The 23,519-nt window shown below is 45.3% G+C and overlaps 1 protein-coding gene across 4 annotated transcripts in view; it reads right to left on the reverse strand.

Annotated features, from left to right (window-relative positions):
- VPS13B (vacuolar protein sorting 13 homolog B) overlaps positions 1-23,519 on the reverse strand; it is an 890,836-nt gene that overhangs the window by 14,726 nt on the left and 852,591 nt on the right. For all 4 annotated transcript variants that reach the window (XM_066265974.1, XM_066265971.1, XM_066265975.1 and 1 more), the window contains exons 55-58: positions 13,436-13,554; positions 7,467-8,272; positions 2,329-2,505; positions 163-333 (exon numbers count right to left, since the gene is read on the reverse strand). In XM_066265974.1, the coding sequence (XP_066122071.1) occupies positions 163-333; positions 2,329-2,505; positions 7,467-8,272; positions 13,436-13,554 (1,273 nt within the window). The remainder of the gene's footprint in view (positions 1-162; positions 334-2,328; positions 2,506-7,466; positions 8,273-13,435; positions 13,555-23,519) is intronic.

The following is a 23,519-nucleotide window of genomic DNA, read 5'->3' on the forward strand; positions in this document are numbered from 1 at the left end:
AGGGGCCCCGTCCCGAGCCGCACTGGCTCAGCGCAGGGACGGGGCGAGGGCGACCTCCTCACTGAGCCTCAGCTTGTCTACAGAAAGGTGGGGAACTTCCCAACCGCCCCAGCGCTGGAGTCCACGCCCTGCGGCAGAGCCGGAGGCCGGCGAGCCCCTTACCGAGCAGGCTGATGCCCAGCCGGGACAGGCCCTGTCGGAGCCCCTCGCCCAAAGTCTCCGGGAGCTGTCGCCGCCACTCCTCCTGCCGGTTGTAGTGCTCCTCATCGAGGGACAGCCGGTCCATGTTCCGGGCAAGGCTCGTGGCCAGGTTGGTGATGGAGGTGAGGGTACCTGAGGGCACAAGAGCACGTGGGTTGGCCTCCTGGTCACATACACGGTAGAGCCCTGGCGAGGGGCCCCAGAGGGCTGTGGGAAATGAGAGAGGGGCAGTGGATGCACATCTGTGCCTGCTGGACGTGCTGGATGGGCAGTGGTGGTAGCTGCTCTTGGGCAGCTGGAAGCAACAGCCTTCAGAGAATGAGGTGAAAGTAAACATTTGCTCAGGCCAGTGATGGCGCTCCTCAAAGGCATCGGCAAGACTCTGCTACCAGGAAGACCCCGAGTTTCATATGAAACTATCACTCACTACTACTAAGTGATCGTCAAGGCTTCGCTAAGACAGTTGTGAAGTCCTCAGTGAGGCCCAGTTTTGAAGGTTAAAATTTGCCTGCTCTGATTTTAAAGGTTAAGGTTACTTGCTGAATTTTAGACAGATTGTAAAAAAATGTTTCCCCTTGAGAACAAAATCATTCCCTCCTTGTATCAGTCATAGTAAAGGGAAACACTGACATTTATCACTTGACATTTTGAGGAAATGATTTCTGTGCCACAGAGAATATGTACAATTTTGATATTCAGGATGTTAACTGAAGAACATAAGGACAAGAATGGGAGCAAATCACGTGAAAGCTGTGATTCTGTTGGTTTTTTCCTTAAAAAGTCTATTTTAGGATCGCTCACAGACTCAGAATCCCCTCCAGCAAGTTTGTGTAGTTCTCACTGAGCAAAACTGAAAGGCATCAATGGTCCTGTTTCTGAAGCTAATGAGTCAGCTCAGCTGTTATGGATGTCAAGTTTGAGGAAGAAATGGAAAATGTCGTTTTTGCAGCTGCATCTTTACCAGTAATCTGAAAAGAGAAAAAATACATACGCACGCGTACATCCCCCCCCCCCCCCACGCACACGCACACACACTCCCTAACAAGCCAAACAGATTTTGCTGGGAGAGCACAGTGTAAAAACCCGCAGTGAGTCAACATGCTAAGTTACCGGCAAACTTCAAACTAGCAGGTGTTGTCTTATTTTGCAATAAAAACAACAGAACCACAAAGATTTAAGTGTCAAGAGTGAGGTGTCCACACCAGTGACTCATCCGTGAGCTCCCGAGGCTCCGCTCACAGCTCCCGGACGCAGCCCCGGGAGCGGGTCTGCCATTGTCCAAGGAACCTGGCTTATTGCTCTTGCTGTTCTCCTGCCAGCCCCTCTCTATGGATCCCGGGTTCTCATATTTCAAGTGCAAGTCTTCTTTTGAGGCCTTCTAGAGACTTCTGTAACCTGCCTGCTCATAACAGAGTTGCAGCACTGTTGATAGTAAGAAGTCTCTTCTGGGGGAGGAGCCCTTTGAACAGTTTCCCTGTTTCCTGCTGAGAAAAAAAGGGGACTCAGATGGCCTTTGTCATAACGTTCCAAAGTCACTGCCAACCTGACCAAAATATGGTCAAGCAAACAAGGAGAAAAGGAAAACATCCCCCTGGTTGCACAGCCAGCCTTTTGGCTTCTGTGGCTGATGCCCCGTCTGGGCCACAAGATGGCACTGTTTACATGGCATGCTAGAGACACGTTGGCTGCTTCACTCCAAACAGGCTTCCACGTCAAAATGTATCCATAGTCTCCCAAAAGTTATGACAACTGTATCTACATTAAAAAAAACATGATGAGGCAACGCAGTGTAGGGTTTCTGATGTTTAGCAGAAGTCCTGAACACCTTTAATATTTCTGTATTTATCACATGGAATCACAGTGGAGCCAGTCTGTGTTTTCCCAATGGGAGGTTTAAAATTCTGAAGTTTCTGAAACATTTTCACACACTACACAGGCAGGCGATGATCTGTTTAAAACAGAAGACACTATATACAACAAATCCAACATTTCACTGCAAGCTAACAAGCCAAACAAAGCTAGACGAAAACCTAATGCATTTGAAACTTAAAACACGTTCTTCAAAAATAAAAAATAAGACAGGGGAAAGTGAAATGAGGCATTATTACAAGGAAACAAAATAGCTACCTTTGGAAATATGCTTTACAAAAGCTGTTGTCCCTCTGGAAACTCCACTCACAAAGGCCCCGGGGCCCCGGGTCAGCCCCTCATACGGGAGCCTGAAGAAGTCCGCGATCCCGTTGCCGATGCTTCGCACCAGGCTGGCCGGGCTGCCGAGGATTTCCAGAGACCCCACCACCCAGCCTGGAAGGGACCAAAGGGAAAGGGTTACTGAGACCTTAAATACAGCACTTTCAACATTTGGGAAAAATGACACATTTTCCCTGCAATTCATTTTTCACACTAGAATTGAGAATGTAATAAGCTCCTTTGGAGCAAAATATGGGAAATAACTCATTCGCTGTGAATTCAGATGTGGCAAACTTTCATACTTTATAAATCAAAGTGATCCTTCTGGCAGCCTCACAAATAGCTTTAATATGACTTTCCTCCTGGAGCCTCCCTTACTCCTGCGAACAGGGACTGTGTGCAGGGGACACACAGCCCACCTTCCGGAGGGGGGCGGTCCTTCAGGCTGCAGGTGTTTGCAGGCGGGGATTTTATCTTTAAAACCTCCTCTGGAAGGTAGGCACTGGGATACAGACATGCCTGGTCAGGGGAGGTGGCCAGATGCTAAATGGGGTGTTACAAGGGGGATGCAAAGTTATGACAAAGATGGAGGAGTTACTTTTAATCTTTCCCAATCCTACCAAGCTGAGTGCTTCCCTTTAGAGCAGAGCTGGAGCCAGACAGATGTCTCCCCTTCAACCCCAGATCCAGTTGTGTAAGCTTTGGTGACATGGTCATACTGACTAGGGTAGCAAGAGGGGAGTGTTCCCTGCAGACGTCCCAGGACAGGAGCTGCGGGTCTGGCTGTGTACGTGAGCGGGCCATGCCGGGGGCATGCCATGGGCTGGCCGTGCAGTGGCCTGGTCGCTGCGTGCTCGGCCTCGTGGGAAGGGGTTGTGGTGTGCCCTCTGCCAGTGGCTTCCCTTCCTCTTCCTCCCTGGGGGCTCTTGCCCAGAGGGCTGGAGGTGCAGGCGAGGGCCAAAATCTAAACCAGGGGTCTCAAACTCGCGGCCCGCCGAACAATTTTGTGCGGCCCGCAGACTAATCCACGAAGTTCAAAATATTTTGGATAAAATTAAGTAAGCCTAGGGGCCTACTTGTATTTTTCATTTCTCTAGCATCCTAGCTAGATATTAGCTTAGTTAACAGCAGTTGTGATGCAAACTACAGTTTCTGGTCGTTTTGTGACACTGAGTAAACTGCATGTATGATTGTGCTTGTTGTACTGATTTTTTTTTGTTTTCAACTGCAGTGAGAAAAGTGTTGCGTAACAGTTGCCTTTTGTAGACCTAGTGCGGCCCGCCGAACGGCTGTGATCTTGCTCTGCGGCCCACATGCTGAGTTGAGTTTGAGACCCCTGGTCTAAGGAGAGGAGCATTCCTAACAGGGGACTCTCTCTGGTCACCAAGTGACCTCCGAAGCCCAGGGCTGAGAGCACTCAAACAGGGAGGCCCTGGGGACAGAGCCCACGTGGAAGCCAATCCTGCCTCACCAGCAGAATCCTGGAGGACAGTCCTGTGACAGAGCTTCTCCGTCACGCCACCGGCTTCCAGGGCAGGGGAGGCACGGGTGCAGCTCAGTCACAGCCTTAATGGGACCCAGGCTCGGCGACTGCGGAGGGGGCTGTTCTTAAAACTAAGCCCACCTCTCTTCTCTGGAACTGTATGAAGATTACACTAGGGTTTATGTTAGAAGAGGGAATAAGTTTAAAAAAGATGATTATAAACGAGAGGGCATTCAACATTTTTTAATTTTTACAGGCAATTATGCAAGAGAAGTACTATTATCTCCTTTACATAGATGCAGATTAGCTAGTGGCTGAACCTCTCCCTGGGCTCAGGGGACAGAGGAGACTCTGACACGGCTAACACCCGTCTCTGCTGTCTCCCGGGCAGGCAGGAAAAGGAGGAAACTGGCTCAGATGAAGTCAGTTGCTCACAATCTCCCAGCAGTGAGACCCGTGGGCTAGGTTTCCAGCCTGGGTTTCCCCTATTCCGAACACCCCTTACCCACCCTGCCTGGCGAGCCCAGGCCGCAATGAGCAGGCTGGGTCCTGGGGTGGGCTGTGGAATACTCTTCCTTGGAGGACACTCTCTAGAGCAGGCGTCCCCAAACTACAGCCCTGCCCGGGGGCTGCATGCGGCCCCCTGAGGCCATTTATCCAGCCTCCGCCGCACTTCCTGAAGGGGCACCTCTTTCATTGGTGGTCAGTGAGAGGAGCACTGTATGTGGCGGCCCTCCAACGGTCTGAAGGACGGTGAACTGGCCCCCTGTGTAAAAAGTTTGGGGACCCCTGCTCTAGAGGTAGAGAAATACAGTAGCACATGCTCTTTAACCTGGAATAGTTTTAAGGTTCCACCTGGAGGCAGAGGGTTGGTCTAGACATATTTAATTAAAATGAAGAAATAAAGAAGAAAGAAAGAAGAACGTAGCTCCTTCCAGGCAGAGACCCCAGTGCAGGGCATGGAGTGGGCGGAAACCAGGCCCTGCACACAGGAAGGCAGGTCGGGCCTCCTGGGTCAGAACCCCGCCTGAGGGAGGCTGACGAGTGGACCGGACCTCCTTCTCAGTGGCATCTGAGCTGGCCAGCAAAGGGCAGAACGGGTCACAGGACACTCTTTCCTTAAGTCACTGTTTCCCTCCAAATGCAAATATATCCTTAGCTTACTTGTTTGGGAATTTTGTTGCAAAAGGGTGTCTGTCTGGTTTCCCATCAAACTGAGACTTGGAAGTAGAGATTGTAACACCCACATTCTTTTCTTTAGCTTTAGTTACTCACTTCTAACTATTCTGCTGTTTCTTTACGCAGCTTGTTCACTCCCAGGCAGCCCCGTCCCCTCCTCTGTGAGAACGCCGGCACATTCCCTTCAAGGCTCTTCCACCTGGGGGCTGGTCACTCCTCGTTTCCCACCTCTAACTCGCTCCACCACTGCTTTCCTCCAGATGATCTTCAGATTGTCTACAGGCTTTTAGTGACAGAATTCCCAATAGGCTCTAAGATCTTGGCCTTCCCTATTAGAATTTCTTGTCTCAGTATATAATGAGGTTGGGATAAAAGCTTGAAAGATTTTTAGGTGGATTACAAAAAAATCCAAACAGAATGTTCTTGGGAAAGCCTATTAAAAGCATAAAACAAAACAAAGGCATTTTTAGCACACAGGCTGCAGGTACACGGTCCTCGGTGCCCCAGTTACCCCAGTCAGAGCTCTGTGCTGATGGTCACACAGACGGGGCTCCCGCACCACAGCTCCGCGCTGGGGCAGGAAGGGAAGCTTGCCTTCCCCGGCCCCGGATCAGCGCTCAGAACCTACATGCCTGCTTCTCACGTTAAAAGCCAAAACTGCCTGAAAGGGTAAGTTTCTGGGACTGTTTATAAATATATCCATCTATTAAATCTGAAATGCTAACTGCTTATTTTTAAATGATTTCTTAGCAAGAGGGAAATATTTCTTCATTGTTGTGCAAGCTATCAAAACAACAGTTCCGGCAGGGCCCTCCCAGGATCTTGTCATTTTCAGTTAAGAGTTCTGGGAGCCCTATTAACTCTGTGATTTCGTTATGGGGAAAATGTAATCTTACCAACCACATGGGTCACTTGCTGCTACGATGTTAATCTTCTCCGGGATGCACTGCCACATACAATGTTACAAAGGCTCTCTCTTCTGCTACTTGCGGAAAGTAAGACTTCCATGTTGTTTACCAAACAGGGCTCACAAGACCAGCTCTGGCTGGTGTTTGTTGCTTGAATTCATGGGAACATGAGTCAGACTGTCACAATGAAACTGCTTTATAGAGTCACTTTAGGTCAGGGATGTCTGTTTTGACACTGATTACCAACGAGCACTGATTTTCAACCGGTATGCTGCAAGAATTTTTAAAACATGCAATACCTATTCAGTCAGGGGCATTGACCTCTTTTCCCTTAGATTGTCAAATAAAAAAATAACAACAGCTAACACAACCATAGCTGCCTGGTTGTTATGCTTTATTATTATTATTATTATTATTATTGTGTGTGTGTGTGTGTGTGTGTGTGTGAGATCAGCAAAAAAATAAAATGATATTTTGGTATTCTGCAGAATTTTAGTAGCTACTTTATGTGTGCCACAGATGAAAAAGGTCGAAGATCACTGCCATAGAGTATTCGGAGACAACTTGGCCCTCAACACTTAACTTTCAGCACTGTCCTCCCACACAACGTGTTGTACATGTACTCAGACCACGCCCTGCAGACTTTTCCAGCTCAGGACTGTGCAGAGGCTGAGGCCGACAGCCTTCTCTCCACCATCTGTCTAGACAAGGCAGGGCCGCACTGGGAAGGTGGAGGGCTCTTTGTGCATCTTATGCGCAAATAAACCCTTTTGAATTTCTCTCCTACAGCTACTCATGAAGGACTCTAATGAAGAAAACTAACAACCAGAACTGCATTTCTTTTAGGCCCAGGAGGGGAGGGCCTGGGCTGATTTTCCTGGCTGCACGAGCGGGCTAACACAGCTTTGTACCTGCAAGGAGCCCCGCGTGTTTGCTCCATTACAATTCTAAGTCATGTGACAGGGAATGGACCAGCTACTGTTGCTTCAGTCGTTAGTAAGTGCTAAGCAAAATTCAGAGCACTTTGTTTACTTTCATTGTATCCTCTCAGAAATCTTAATAATCCATTTTATGGCTGAGAAAACTGAGACTTGGGGAGGGTCCACAATTTGACCCAGACCTTAGAGTGAGTGGGGGTGGAGTCTAGATTTAAATCCACTGGGGTCTCGCCTGACCTGTGGTGGCGCAGTGGATAAAGTGTCGACCTGGAACACTGAGGTTGCTGGTTTGAAACCCCAGGCTTGCCTGGTCAAGGCACATAAGGGAGTTGATGCTTCCTGCTCCTCCCCCTGTTCTCTCTCTTTCCTCTCTCTCTCTCTCTCTCTCTCCATTAAAATGAATAAATAAAATCTAAAAAAAATAAAATGAAAAAAGAGTCTTTTAAATCCATTGGGGCGTCCCTGCAAAGCCCACCCTCGTCCCCTCTGGCTGTACCACCTCTCCGCACCCGGATGCCCGTGAGGCCCTTCCCCGAAGCTCTTCCCTTCCACCAGCTGTGTCCTCACCTGCTCTGAACAGAGCCCCGGCAGCGTAGTGCATGGCCAGGGCGTGGACCAGCTGCCTGGCCGTGGTGAAGACGGGGCCTCTCTCAAACATGGAGAAGGACAGCGGAGTGTGGTCGGAGGCGATGTAGAGCTTTAGGGAGGCGTGGATGCTGACGAGGAGGCTCACTGGCTGGATCACCAGCTTCCGCAGCTTCACAGGGTTCACCAAGGCCCTGGCGTGCTGTCTGACCTGCAGGGGCAATGCCTGTTCACCCGTTGAGAGCGGCGCGGGGTGACAGCCCAGGCTGCCGTGGGGAACGTAGGTCTCAAACAAAGTTCTGATGTAGTACACAAACGTGTCCTCCACATACAGCCGGGCAGGTTTCAACTCAAAACTGAACTCGTTAATATCGAACAGGATGCTCTCGCCCTCAGTTAAGGTGAGGCACAGTTTGATAAAACATTTTTTCTTGTATTCTTCCAAATCTTCACTGGATGCAAGGAGACTGTGTATTCTGGAATACTGAGTGGGCTCTGTTTTTTCTCCCTGGCAGATCAAGACAGCAAAGTGGAAATTGGACTTGTTATACAGCTGGTTGTCCAACTGCAGGTCTCCACAGCAGACCTCCACACAGGACAGCTGGAAGGGTGCCACGCAGGGCTCTTCCCCAGGGAGCAGCCCGGCCGCTGGGGCCATTTGGAGAAAGACATTGTCCAGCGTGAGTCTCAGAAGTTCAGATGATACTTCGTGGTGGGTGAGGTCATCAAACACTGCCACGCTCAACTGAGTGATGAACATTTTAAATGTCACAACCTTCTCCAGAGTTCTAGAGGAGAAAAGGAAAAGAATGTTAGTCTCCTCACTTCTTTTTTTCCCTTTTTAAAAAAATGATAGTGCCTTATTAAACACCTCCTGATGTTTCATCAGATTCTTGTAAGAAATACGTAAGTAAGAACTCAACTTTCAGACACGATGTACTGGACAGAGCCGGTCACACTCCAACAATACTGGAAAGTGTTCCTAATGGGACTACTGCAAGTTCTTGTCATGTTTCTCTATGTGTTTCCCTATCAACACCAGATTTTTGCTGTAAAATCCCTCTAGTCTTTGTGTACTAATCCTCTATCATAATCATCACAAGGCAGAAAAATGTAATAAACCAACCAAGATTCCTTAAAATGAAAGTGAAGTCAGCTGAAGAAAACGTACCATGAACTCTATAGCACAACAGCCTGCCTACCAGAGTCTCAGCCCGCGTGCCTTCTTCACTACTGTTTCTAGAGCTCATGTGTCCACGTGCACGGAGTCACTCTGTCCCCCCCCCCCCCCAGAGCATCACTCATCTGTCATTATTACTAGCAGCTTATGAACATGCTGTTATTTCTCCTATTTTAAAAACTCTTTCTTTGTAACTCCACTACTTCCTCTAGCTACCACCCATTTTTCTGATCCCTCTTACAAACATAAACACACACACACACACACACAAACACTCCATAGAACTTTCTATACATATTGTCTCCTATTCCTCTCCTTCCATTTTCTCTCAACCTTGCTCCAAGCAGCCTTCTACCCCTCACCTGTCTACTAAACCAACGCTCCTTAAGGTACCAGTGATTCCCACATGGCTAAATCAAATGGTGGCCTTTCAGTTTAAGGCTCACTCAACCTACAGTAGCATTTGATGTCGATAACACCCTCCTTCTGGAAATAATTTCTTTATGTGTCTTCCCTTCCACCCTCTACCTCTGCTCCCCCCTGCTCAGTCCCTTATGTGGCTCCCCCCTCTCCACCGGACTTCCTGCAGTTCAGGTGCCCACAGCCCAGCTCTTGGTCCTCTGCTCCATCTCCACTCACCCCCTTGGGAATACTATCCAGTCTCATGGCTTGAAAAGTCATCTACATGCCGATGACTTCCAAAGTCACGTAGTTAGCCAAGAAGTCCCCCTGAACTACATTCGTATACACATAACTGCCCGTGCACAGAGTCACTTACATGACTAAACACTGCTTACCTTGTCATGTCCGTAATCAAGCTTTTGACCCTATCCCCAAGTCTACACAGAGTCTTTCCCATCTCAGTTAATGGCAACTACATTCTACCAATTGCTTAGACCAAAAATTTTGGACTCCTCCTTGATGCCTCTATTTCAACCTTTCTCCAATGAATCAGGGAAACCCCACTGGCTGGTCCTTAAAAGGACACCCAGAAACTGACCACTTCTTGTCTCCCTACTGTGAGTAACTAATAACTTCCCAACTGGTCTCCATGTTTCTGCCTACGCTTCTCTACAGTCTTATTCCAACAAAGCAGCCAACCATTTTCTAAAATTTTAGGCCAGGTCATGAAACTTCTCTACTCAGAAAACTCCAATGACCTCCCCATTTCACTCAGAATTAAAGCTAAGCCTTGCACATGTGTCCCCTCCTTCCAGCCCTAATCTCTCGGACCTCGGTACGGTCTGCTTACTTCCACCCGCCCCACTGAGCTCACACTGGCGTCCCCTCCCCTTCTCCAGTATGCCAGGCACACTGCTCTGACCTCTGCACTGACTGTGCCCTCTGTCTGGAGCCCCCCCCCAGCCACATGATAACCCTCTTGCTGCCTTCAGGTCTTTGCTCAGATGTCAACTCCTGGTGAGACTTAGACCAGTTTAAAAAAAAAACTAGCTGCTCTGTCCCTATGTCCTTCTTACTGGGCTCTGTTTTCATATCTGCAGAATGCCAACCTTCTTCACATTCTATTAGAATGAAATAAATTTAGATTCATGATCACCATAAAATTTCCTTTTTTAATATATTTAGTTTTTGTTTTCCCATTCCATGCCCATGAGAACGTGGTTTCTTCAGGAGCAGGGACTTGGGTTTCTGTTCACTGATGGGCCACGACCCCCAGAACGGCACCCGGCATCTGTCTAGCAAGCACTTGAAAACATTTGTTCAATAAATGGATTAAGGAAGTGCCAGTAAGCACTTGTGACTTTCCTGTTTCTAGCACTGACTGTGTGGATTGTTGCTATTGTCACTAACAATGCTCTACTAACGTCTTAGATAAAATATTTTGGAGATTCTTGGATAGACCTGAAATTTTGTATTACACAATTTAAAGTTTAGTCTCTAATTTGGTTATGCCATTATTATTTTACAAACACTTATAAGCAAAGAAAATATTCTACCCAACCTTGTTTGAAATACTATAAATTCACATTAATAATAATTCATCAGGGTCAAAATTAATGAGTTCCTAACCATGTATGAAAAGCAAGAAACTTGGGCCCTGGCCAGTTGGCTCAGTGGTAGAGCACTGGCACGGCATGTGGATGTCTTGGGTTTCATTCCTGGTCAGGGCACACAGGAGTAAGTGATCATCTGCTTCTCCACCCCTCCCTCTTCCCCTTCTCTCTCTTTCTCTCTTTACTCCTCCCACAGCCATGGCTTGATGGGTTTGAGTGCATCAGCCTTGGGTGCTGAGGATGGCTCTGTGGAGCCTCTGCTTCAGGTACTAAAAAATAGCTCAGTTGTGAGCATGGCCCCAGTTGGGCAGAGCATTGGCTCTAGAAAGGGGGTTGCCAGGTGGGTCCCGGTTGGGGCACATGCAGGAGTCTATATCTACCCTCCTCTCACTTGAAAAAGAAAAAAAAAGAAAAAGAAAAGCAAGAAACTTAAAAAAAAGGCCCAAACAAATGTATCATTTTGTATTTTATAAAATTAATACTAAATTATTTTTTATGATTACAAAATAAACCTTTACTGTAAAAAATAGAAATACAGAAAATTATTAAATAATAATCACCGATAGCCCTACATCTATTAAAAACTTTGCTTCTCTCTTTTCAGGATTGCTTGAAATGTTTTCTGTGTGTGTGTTTGTATCAATATGTGTAGGTATGACAGAGAATGTGTGTGCATGCACATTTATGCATGTACACATATACAGGGGTCCTCAGGTTACAACAGTCTCAATATATGACGTTTTGAGTTTACAATGCTTATGCCCATAAAATCTTTAAAAAATTGAGCTGTGAGTGTTTCGGCTTATGCCGGTAACATTGTACTTATGAATTATGTTGTACTTACAGACTAGCCTGGAACAATTCTTTAAGAAGGTAGAGAGGCCTGTAACAAGTCCTGTAACAAATCCTGTACCTTCTACATCAGCTTCTTGAGACGAAACACCTGTAGTACAGGTAGGATCATCTCCAGCATCTCCTGTATGTTCCTTAGACAATCCTGATTCACCTGACCCAGCGTCTCCAGCACCTTCTGCAGGTTCTCCTGCCTCTCCAGCTTCCCCCTCCCGATAGGTCCCTCTCTCGCACACTGCAATGCCCCTTCCAGTGTGCAAGCTAACCATAGGAATAAAGGGAAGGAATTATTTTTTTTACACTCATTGTCATATTTTCTGTAACTACAGTAGAGTATATTTATGCCCTTTTCCTTTTTCTGTGTTTTAATGTTCTAGATTATAATTTCAGAACTGTGTTAGGATCGGTAAGTGATTTAGGATAGGGCATGTTTCAACTTGCACCAAAATTCGGCTTACATCACTGTCGTAAGAACAGAACTGTGTCATAACCTGAGGACCCCATGTATGTACATACGACACCTGACTAAGGTAATCTTCATATACTTAACCTCATGTTCCTTTCTCTATTTTAGGTCTATCGCATGCGTCTTTCCCGTCCACTCCAGTCCTCCTCTAGGCCTATTTTCTGTGGACATACCACTTATGGTACATTTACATATTATCCTCATATAACACACAGGATGGGGATTTGTACTCTGAATATTTTGCCACTATAATTGGCATTGTGATAAATATCTTTCTGCATATATTTTTGCCTACTTTTCCAATTATTGCTTTAACTCAAACTCTTACAATTGGAATTTCCAAGCCAAAGGGGTTTTAAAACTCTTAATACTGGCCCTGGCCGGTTGGCTCAGCGGTAGAGCGTCGGCCTGGCGTGCAGGGGACCCGGGTTCGATTCCCGGCCAGGGCACATAGGAGAAGCGCCCATTTGCTTCCCCCCCCCTTCCTCTCTGTCTCTCTCTTCCCCTCCCGCAGCCAAGGCTCCATTGGAGCAAAGATGGCCCGGGCGCTGGGGATGGCTCCTTGGCCTCTGCCCCAGGCGCTAGAGTGGCTCTGGTCGCGGCAGAGCGACGCCCCGGAGGGGCAGAGCATCGCCCCCTGGTGGGCAGAGCGTCGCCCCTGGTGGGCATGCTGGGTGGATCCCGGTTGGGCGCATGCAGGAGTCTGTCTAGCTGTCTCTCCCCATTTCCAGCTTCAGGAAAATACAAAAACAAACAAACAAACAAAAAAACCCCAAAAACTCTTAATACTTATTTCTAAAGTGATTTCCAGAAAATGGTAACAATTCACACTTCTACTAGGACTATATATGATGAAACATATTGTTAATTTGATAAGTAATATCTTATTTAAATATGTATTTCTTTGATTACTTGTATTTCCTTTTTCTAGAATTTTCTTTTCATGTCTTTTGTCCTTATTTAATTTTTGGAAGAAGAGTTTGCTTTCATACTATTCCTGCTGAATTATATGAGTTCTTTTAAATTAAGGATATTACCTCTTTGATTCACGTTTGTAAAACCTGATGGCAAATATGGCCCTGCCAGGTGCATTTATTTCGACGTAGCTCTGATTGCGAAGTCTAATTACTAGGTTGTCATATGGATACAGAAATATTAATTTGAGTTTCATGCTAATGAGAGAGAATAATTTTAATATGCACACTTTAATTTGCAAATCAGTTTGCTAATATCACAGAAAAACTGGAAGGGGTGATCAAGTAAGACTTACTTCTTACAGATATGATTTTGTGCTAATAACCAAATCCTGATGGATTACACAATAATTAGCCAAACTTTAATGTCTATCTGGGGATGACAAAAAATGGTAAACCACAGGCTTACAACTTCATAGTGAGAAGGCTTACTATACTGCCACTGGAATAAAAACTAAACCTACCTGTTGGTATTTGTTAAAATAGGTCCTGCTTTTCCTTCTGGTGCCACAGTGATGAAGACAGTGCCACACTGATGGACAATGTCCACATATACATAGCCAAAGCCAGTCAGGAACACAACCTGAAAAAAGAATATTCAATATATGAACTAAAAAGGAATAAGGAACAACCGTGGAAATGACAGACTTTAAACGTCTCAGTTCTGATTCAATACCACAGACACTTCCTGGTTATATTTCTTTATATCCATGTGTACAGGATGTTCAGTTGACTTGAAATGAAAAAGAGAAAAGAAAGATCAAATCCAGATTTTTCAATATCCAGCTGTAAGGTTCATAGAAAAAAAAAATGATGGATGATGGGGCATGAGTGTCTTCATTCTCTGCTCCCTTGAACCTGGCAAATAAGCCGGTAAGGGCTGGAACCCAGCCACATGTGTGCATATGAATTTCTGCGGCAGACAAACCTCTAAAACTCCGGACCTCGAACGCAATATGCAAAACACTTTCAGGCTCTGGAGTGTTGCAGTATTACCACAAGGATGCTCTTCTATGCTGGGGGTACAAAAACCTACCCACAAACCTACCAGCAAGGCATGTCATAACTCTTCCAAGGTCCTTCACATAATCTATCACAAGACCATCAGATAACTTCATTCGATTGGCATCTAAATTAAATTTTCTACAGTGAGAAGATGGACTGAGATGAAAAAAAAAGTTCTGTCTCAGAAGCCGGGTGCCAGGCCAGCAGAACAGACATCCTTTCAGCCATAAATACCAATGTATATTAAATGGATAAATATTTGAAAACAGAACAGAACTATTTGAAAAACAACTCCAAGAACAACCTGTTCACAGCCCGCATTACTTGAGGGTACCGGCAAGAACCTCCGTAAGTTTCAGAATGCCCATTCGGATGATCTGCAGGATCAGTTCAGTCAAACCTGGAACCTTATTATTAAGACAGCAAATAGAACACTGAAAATTCCTGGATGAAGAAAGCAAGCTAGGTTTTGTATTCTAATTTTGACCAAACGAAGAGTTACCAGGAGTGTATGTAGAACCATAGGAAAGAGTCACAGACTCAAATCAGAAAGCCACTTCAAGATCACTGGGCTTTGTTCTTGTTAGGAAATCCTGACCACCTTCAGTCCCCATGGCACCTGCCCGTCTGCCTCCTCCCCCGCGTCACGCTGCTGGTCCCAGCGCCTCCAGCTCCCCTGCAGCCTGACCCGGTGCCTTCTCCATTCTCCGGCGACTGCTCTGGCTTAGGTCCTGTCTGATGCTCAGCCTCCCTGGGCCTAGAATACGCTTTTCCCCATACAGTCCTTTCATCATCCTCTGTATTTTTGTACATAGAGATGATGAACACTTTATTCCACTCTCTAATTATCCTGTTCCTTTCTTCAGCTTGACACCATACTCCACCTTCATTCCCACAGTACTGTGACTGTATTTCTATTTGATCACAAATAGTACTGTTGTATCACATCATCTGTTTTTACACCTGACTCAATCACTAGACTGTCAACTTCTTGAGGGCAGGAGTCAGGTCACTTTGTAATCTCTATGGACGTGTTTCCCAATGGATTGCTATGCCAACATACCTGTTTCGAAAGACTCTGAATCCTAAATTTTCCCTTTGTTCTAGAGTAAGAACTGAATTTGAGTATGATAAAATTTGGAATGCAGCCAACTTAAAAAATAGCTCAGCTCACAATTCTAAAACAGGTATTCTTTGAGAAACACATTTATAAATGCCATTATTTTATATGCTAAGTAAAGTAAGCGATCTGTCTTTTGGGGCTTACAGGCACGAGATTATTCATTTGGCAAGAGCCTTTCTGAGGCCCTGTGCTCCCAGATATTCCCTCCTCTCAATGACTGTTCATAACTTCGGTGCAGACACGAGGGTGTAGCAAGCCCCATGGAAAACCAGAACCACCACCCTTCAAAGGAGGGAAGGAGGGAATCAGAGAGGGAAATATTTATTTTTCTGCTCATTGTCAAAGCGATCTTCAGGCATTACTACAGAAGGATAGTTATTCTTTCTAAGATAGTGAAAGTAAGGTAAGTTGATGTGGTTTCTGTTAACTGCCCAAGAAGCTCTGAAAGCAAGCAAAGCCACCCAAACCTTGAAGGCACTTCTTTCCCTTCTGAAAAGAAAGTTTTGCTGGATGCCCCTTTCTCTTACTGTTAGAATGGAAGAGATACTGACTTTAATTCTTGGAGTCTATCCTCGTCTCTTTTTACATGTGGGGAAACAACTCACAATGGAAAGCCTCTTGGTCAGTGGCAGCTTGAAGGACTAAGGAGTTAGGTAACAAAGTGGCAGAGGGATGAGGCATCTACAATCAGGTCTTCCAGAAGTTTAAAACAAACCCTTGTTTTGGTCTGATGGTTTGATCATTCAGTCATTCAATTAATCATTGGACACTTACAGAGGACTCACACTGAGGCAGTCACCGTATCAGGCACCAAGAAGATAGAACCACGCCCTCACGCTGCTCACAGCTCAGATTGTGAAAAAGCCAGTGCACAAATAATGAGAGAAAAAATAACTGACAGCTTCAGGGCAGAGCTGTAGGAAATGCTTCCCCCTCTCAGTTTAGAAACTGCAACGGTGCTGTGTCTGTTTTCTTCAGTACTTATAGCCAAGTGCCTGGTACTTAGTAAAGATCTGAATGGACATAGCGCACATAGAGACTTCTAGTGTCCACCCACACCTAGATGCCCTCTCCTTCCAGGCACAGAGCAGGATTCTACTCCTCACCCTCTCGCAATTAGGTATGGCCATGTGACTGGTTTTGGGCAATGAACTGACATGTGTTGCTTCTGAGGTAAAGCACAAAAAAGCCAGCTTTCTGAATATTCCAGATTCATGGCAGACCAAACCTGTTCTGCTGTCTGTTTTGATAAATAAAGTTTTATTGGAACACATCTCTGTTCATTTCTTTATACACTGACTGTCTAACAGCAGAGTTGAGAAATCATGAAAAAAGGCTGTATGGCCTGCAAAGCCTAAAATATTTACTATCTAGACCAGTGGTTCTCAAACTTTTTGAAGTTGGGGTGCATTTAAAATCCTACAAATAATTGTAAGCGCACTATATACAAATTTCTGAGAAATATGTTATAATAATTAAGTCAAATATTAAAGAAAAATATATAAAGTCCAAGCGTGCTTTTATGGTAATTAAACGAAATAAATATGACAAAATTAAATTTATTCTGACATTAAAAAACATTTTCATGTTACATTTTTTGTTACACTTTTTAGAATTCGTAAAAAAGAGGGGATAAAATTAAAAATGACAAAAAAGTTATCTTTTTATATATACAGATACATTCTTAGTAAGATTGAGTAAATTCGGCAGGTCCCAGCGCGAATGTGTTAAGTTTTTTCATTCTTGTGTTTCTGAGAATCATGAGCCTGATGTGTCCTAGTGATTTCTTCAATGTTTGGGCATATATTTGAAAGGCAAACTCTCATTTCCTCATCAATACATTGAAGAATTCCTCTATTTTTACTCTTTATTGTGTTGAGGGTAGAAAATCCTAATTCACATAAATAGGATGTTGAAAATTGTAGTAAAATGTTCAAAGCTTTTTTAGATATTGCCACATGTTCTTCTTTTATAGAAATCCAAAAGGCTTCAAGAGACAATTCCTTATGTTTAGTCATCAATCCAAAACCCCCACCATACATATCATCTTAACTTTACACCAAATAAAAGATAGAAGAAACTTGCCTCTAGTCTTTCCGGGGAACATGGGGGGTAGTGTAAACAATCCAGCACCACAGCTTAACAGCCTTTTGCAACCTAATCAGGCAAGTGAAGTGGGAGGTTGGGCAGACTGTCAGCTTACAGCCAATTCCCCACACCTCTGTCCCCCCAAAATCTAAACTCTATAATCCCTGTTGGTTTTTTGGTCCCCAACAGGCACATATTTCTCTGGAATACCATAGGGAGCACCTGAAAATCTTATAGGGCCGCACCAGTGTGCCCTGGCGCACACTTTGAGAACCACTGATCTAGATCTTAAAAAAAAGTTGGCTGACTTCGGCTCTAGATGGTTGTGGTAGAGTGTTACACAGCCAAGGACCTGCTCCTCCCAGTATTCATGCCTTTGTTTAGTCCTTCCCATACTGACAGAGAGCACGGCCACGTGACTTTCTTCAGCTAATGGGGTGTCAGTCAACATGAGGCAAGAGCAGCTTGATGAAGCTTGCATATTGGGGTTTGCCCTCTTTTTTTCTTTTTGTATTTTTCCGAAGTGAGAAGCGGGGGGGGGGGGTCAGGCAGATAGACAGACTCCTGCATGTGCCTGACGGGTATCCACCTGCATGCCCACCAGGGGGTGAGGCTTGGCCCCTCTGGGGCGTTGCTACACTGCAATTGGAGCCATTCTAGCGCTGAGGTGGAGACCATGGAGCTCTAATGGAGCCTTGGCTGTGGGAGGGGAAGAGAGAGACAGAGAGGAAGGAGAGGGGGAGGGGTGGAGAAGCAGATGGATGCTTCTCCTGTGTGCCCTGGCCGGGAATCGAACCCAGGACTTCCACACACCAGGCTGATGACTACCACTGAGCCAACCGGCCAGGGCCGGGTTTGCCCTCTTACTACCATGCGAGGGAGCTAGAGTTAGTTTCCTACGGAGAAAAGACAACATGGTAAAAGCGATGCCCAGATTCCCCAGCTGAACTCACCCCTCAGCCAAACCTCCAGCTGATGCAGCTGTATCCTGGACCCCAGGCTTAGCTTACAGTAATCACCCAACAAGTCCTCAGAATCACTAGAAGTCAACCACTGTTGCTTCAAGCCTGTAAGTTTTGACATGGTTTGTTACAATGGGGAAGATGGAAAATAATGGACCCATCAACCTGATCCCTGAATGAATTTGTAAAACAGAGTTCCCAAATGACAAACACTAGGCACATGGTGTGGGCAAGAAGTAAATTCTAGGATTATAGTAGGTAGACAGCATAACCTAGCCCCCTGATCGGCAAACTGTGACTTGTGAGCCACATGCGGCTCTTTGGCCCCTTGAGTGTGGCTCTTCCACAAAATACCACGTGTGGGCGCTATCTTGATAAGGAATGTACCTTCCTATATAGTTTAAGTTTAAAAAATGTGGCTCTCAAAAGAAATTTCAGTTGTTGTACTGTTGATATTTGGCTCTGTTGACTAATGAATTTGCTGACCACTGACCTAGCCCATCTTAATAATACAGATATTGGTACTAAAAGTAGGGTTCTAGCAAAAACCAAAAATATAAGTTTTTAACTTAATTTAAGTGGAAATTGATATTGAAGCCTACAAAAATGTAGACTTATGTTAGGAAGTGTCAAGACATTTAGTAAAACTGTTGTCTGAGATTACTTGGGAGGGAGACCATAAATCTAATAAATTGGTAGCTCTAGAAGATGAGGTCTGGAAACAGAACACTAGCATTGTGCACTGGTTCCCGCTGGCTGCAGCTGGCGATGAACTAGGAAGAAGAGACGCATTCAGACAAGAATTACAAGCTGGTCAGCTTGTAATAAAATGAAAGGGAATTAGAGAGATTCCAGAAATTCAGGGCCTTGCAAAGTTAGAAATGTTTTTAAACCCCAAACTGCAAGAGATTTTGTCTTTGACTGTGAAGGCAGATGAGTACTCAGCCTTAGGGCCTACAGGGTGCACACTCACGGTTAAAACATCTTGATTATTCAAGTGACGCAGAAAAACATTTACCCAGAGAGAGGCAAGGAAGTGACATAGCGCAGAAATATGTCTTTAAAAAGTACCACGAATGTGATTACTGGTACATGGAATTCTCTGGAATCAGCTAGATAAGAAGTCTACTGAGTTTTTGAGAAATTGCTACTGCCCAATAAATTCATGAACCTAGACAAAAACAGACTGATTATTTGAGATGCAAAAAGCTTCACTTCTGGCCAAGGCAGAGCTCTGAGAGTAGATACAAGGACTGGAAGAACAATGGGGAGAGAGCTCTTCCAAAACCAGAAACAGGGCTCAAAGAATACTCCTTGCTTCCAGGGTATTCATCCCACAGTATGTGCTCTCAAAATTCCAGATTTTTCAGGGATAAGAAGCTGCTATATGTCTTTTAAATTTTTTTTTTCTTTAAATTTTATTAATTTGAGAGATAGCAAGAGACAGGAAGGGAGAGAAATGAAAAGCATCAACTTGTCACTTAATTGTTCACTGATAACATCTCATTTATGCTTTGATGGGGGAGGGGGGCTCACACTGAGCCAGTGCCCCTTGCTCAAGCCAGCGCCCTTGGGCACCAAGCCAGTGACCATGGGGTCATTTCAATGAACCCATGCTCAAGTTGACCACCCCATGTTCAAGCTGACGAGTCTGCGCTCTGCGCTCAAGTCAGCGACCTTGGGGATTTGAACCTGGGACCTCAGAGTCTCAGGTTGATGCTCTATCCACTGCACCACCATTGATCAGGATGCTGCATGTCTCTTACCTTCCTTTTTCTGGAGAGACTATTACTGTTATCTTGTCCTGTAAATTGGTGAGGAAAGGGGGAAGAGGCCAGTTCAGAGGTCTCTAGAAAGAAAGGAGTCACATCCAGACTAAGGGAGCCTCGCTCAGAAGTTCTAGATTTCCAGGGGGATGTGGTGACTGGCTAGAACCCTGGGGAGATTTGTTTGTTCTGTGTGGGGAAAGGATAAATTACTGAACGATGGCCAAGGAGACTTTCCAGTTGTTTGTCACTGCCGCAGGAGCCCGCCGGTCTTGATCAAGGCCGTCATGTAGTAACGTTTTACTTCCCTCACTTCACACTGGTAGCACGGGAGTGTGTATGGAGGGCCATGGGCAACATATAGGAAGAGTGGTGCTGATTTTAGCACCAAACATTGCGGAGATACTCTGTGGCCATTTGTATCTGTTAGAGCACTCTCATCAGTAAGATTTTTTCTTACATATGTGGTTATAAGAATACTATTTGAGGCCTGGGTTCTGCCTTCCCCTTAGTGTGTTATCTTCTATAATTACAAATAAGAAACACAAACGTAATTTGTGATTTTCTATATATTGTTATCTTTATTAACATGATTTATATATATATCCAACATACAATATTTTAAAAAATTATACCAGTGTAATTTCACTGAGTAAAGAAGTTACAAGATGATACAAAAGGAATAACTAAAAATACTCTTGCAAGTCTCTCTCTTCCTTTCTTTCCCTTTCTCTTTTGCCCACTTCCAGGCTATCTGTGACAATCCAGCGATAATCAGGTAGTTATAAAGCTTCCCAGCACTGAAGCTGGGTTCAACTGGGTCTTTCAGGTGGAGATGTTGGTAAGAAACACAGATTTGGAGCTGCAGAAGGATGAGGGGGCCAGAGATAGTTACCTGGGAGTGGCTGGGTGACAGTGGCTAAAGCTGTGAGAAGGATTAGATCCTCCAGCCTTACCAGGTGGTGGCACAGTAGATATAGAGCATCGACCTGGGACGCTGAGGACCCAGGTTAGAAACCCTAAGGTTGCAGGCTTGAGCGCAGTATGACCAGCTTAGTGTGGGATCACCAGAATGATCCCATGGTCACTGGCCTGACCCAAGCCCCCTGGTCAAGGCACGAATGAAAAGCAATCAATGAACAACTAAAGTGCCACAACTATGAGCTGTTGCTTCTCATCTCTCTCCCTTCCTGTTTTTCCCTCTCTCTTGCAAAAAAGTAAAAATTAAAAAATTAAAAAATTTCTCTCTTCCAGAGAGAAAAAGAAGGAAGATGAATTTCTAAGATAATCAAGGTAGAAAGGGCTGGATAAGGATGAAAAGTAGAGGCTCAAAACAGGTGATTAACTTCTTGTGATCCTGGTAAGTCTCGTGTCTCATGATATCCTTATAAGCAAGGTAAGAACTATCTTGCACAGTATAGTTTAAAAAGCGCTTTTAAATTTATTTATTTATTTATTCATTTTAGAGAGGAGAGGGAGAGACAGAGAGAGCGAGAAGGGAGAGACAGAGAGAGAGAAGGCAGGGAGGAGCTGGAAGCATCAACTCCCATATGTGCCTTGACCAGGCAAGCCCAGGGTTTCGAACCGGCAACCTCAGCATTTCCAGGTCAACACTTTATCCACTGCACCACCACAGGTCAGGCCTAAAAAGTGCTTTTAGATGCCATCTTCTTATGTTAGAGATGTGAGTTAGATGTGAGTTTGGTGTATTAGTGGCTGACTGAGCCCATGCTTTAGGGAAGTGTCTAGAGATTCACTACAGCATGTAGACTTGCCCTTGTCCTGTTCAACATATTTATTAATGACTAAGATGACATGCAGAATGCGTGCTTACCACATCTATAAGTGAACGGAAGCTACTATTTATGCTTAATACATTAGATGACAGCATCACAACTTCATTTTTTTTTTTTAAGTGATTTCAACAAACTAACCGGACCAATAGCAACAAGATTTAATTTACTGGGGATAAATGTAAAGTCCTATCATTGGGTTCAAAAAGTCAACTGTACACAGCACGTCATATGACAAAGACCTGGGGATGTGGCTCACCACAAGTTCCCTAATAACAAACAGTCTGAGCTTGTTCATAAAAAGCTAACTCAATCTTCTACTTTATTAATGGAAGCATCGGGAGGGAATAGCTGGTCAGACCACATTTGGAATACTCCGTGTAATTCCGGCTGCTGGATTTAAAAAGGAAACATAACACACTAGTATGTTCAGCGCAGGGTAACTGGCGATGGGTCTGGCGATCACATTTCCTGAAGGAGTGACAGCAGCAGTGTTCGTCTGGAGAAGAGAACGCTTGGAGAAGCTGCTGAAGCTGCCTTCAGACAACGGTGGTGTCGCCGCTGAAGGGGAAGTAAATAGTTTGTGATGCTCCAGAGAGCAAACCAGGGACGAGCGAGTGAATGCCACAGAGGGAGTCTCAGCGGCTCCAGCACAGGCTTCCTCAGTCACTGCAGATGAGGCCTGGCCGTGAGCCTGGAAGGCCCCGGAGGTACACTGTCATGGAAAGGACTCTTGCACTAAGTAAAAGGGGAACTTACAAAACCTCTGCTAACCCATCCATGCTTTTATGAACTGTCTGGTAGCATATCTGTTGCCAGGCCAGGACTCCAAAAGAGAGACAGTAACCTCAGCTTGATGCAGGGGCCACATATGAGCAGCTTCAGGTCCCAGCCTGACCCTGCTTAGTCAGGGACATGCCACCTGGCTGATTATTCTGTAAGCCTCAACCCTCTCCTGTGTGTAAAGATAAATAAAAGTTACTGCACCAGATTAGAATTTTGGTGGCGATCAAAGGCTCTGTCTTAGGACTTAGCACATTTGATGACATTAATTTAGTTACTCAGGAATTATGATGCCTTACTCAGGGCAGAGGATCTGGTTGGCCCTTCACGGGTCCTTAATAAAGTTTATGGAGTAAATGAGTGAAAGACTGCCGACTGTGGAGTGCCAGCACTCTGTGAATGGCACAGAGCTCTGTAAACACGAAGGACTGCCCTTTCTCCCTCCCCTGCACCCACACACTATCTGAGAGGCAACAGCAAGGACAGTGACCTACCCCACTCTACACTTGTGCTAAGAGCCCAAGGTGATGAAAATCTACTGGATCTTTTTAGAGGAGAAGCCACCTGCAAAAGGATCATTTTAATTTGCATTTTAGGGTTCAAACTGCTCAACCTTCTTAACTCAAACTGCTCAGAAATTGCTTTCCATAAACAATTCAAAAACTTCCCCTGGTTCTTCAGCTATAAACCAAAATCCGTGACGGCAGATGCAGGATCTCGCCAGGCTGGCCTTGAATGCCTCGTTAGCCTCCTCTCCTTCCCCCTTTTCCTTAATCTTGTACTGCGGCCCCGCCCCGCTGCCTTTAAATCTGTGAAAGAACCTCGTTCCCTCTGGGAGCATCAAAGCTTCAGACACGCTGCTCTTCCTGCCAAGAAACCTCTCCCCCTCCCTCGCAGTTCTCCTGTCCCTCCTTGGAGGCACAGACGCAAAGTCTCTCTCCCAGACACACACACCCGGGCCTCTCGGACTCGCCTGCTGCACACACACTGCACAGCTTTGCCTTTCCTCCACAGCTCTCACCGTGCTC

This window comes from Saccopteryx bilineata, chromosome 3, assembly GCF_036850765.1.
Source record: "Saccopteryx bilineata isolate mSacBil1 chromosome 3, mSacBil1_pri_phased_curated, whole genome shotgun sequence".
NCBI classification, from domain to species: domain Eukaryota; kingdom Metazoa; phylum Chordata; class Mammalia; order Chiroptera; family Emballonuridae; genus Saccopteryx; species Saccopteryx bilineata.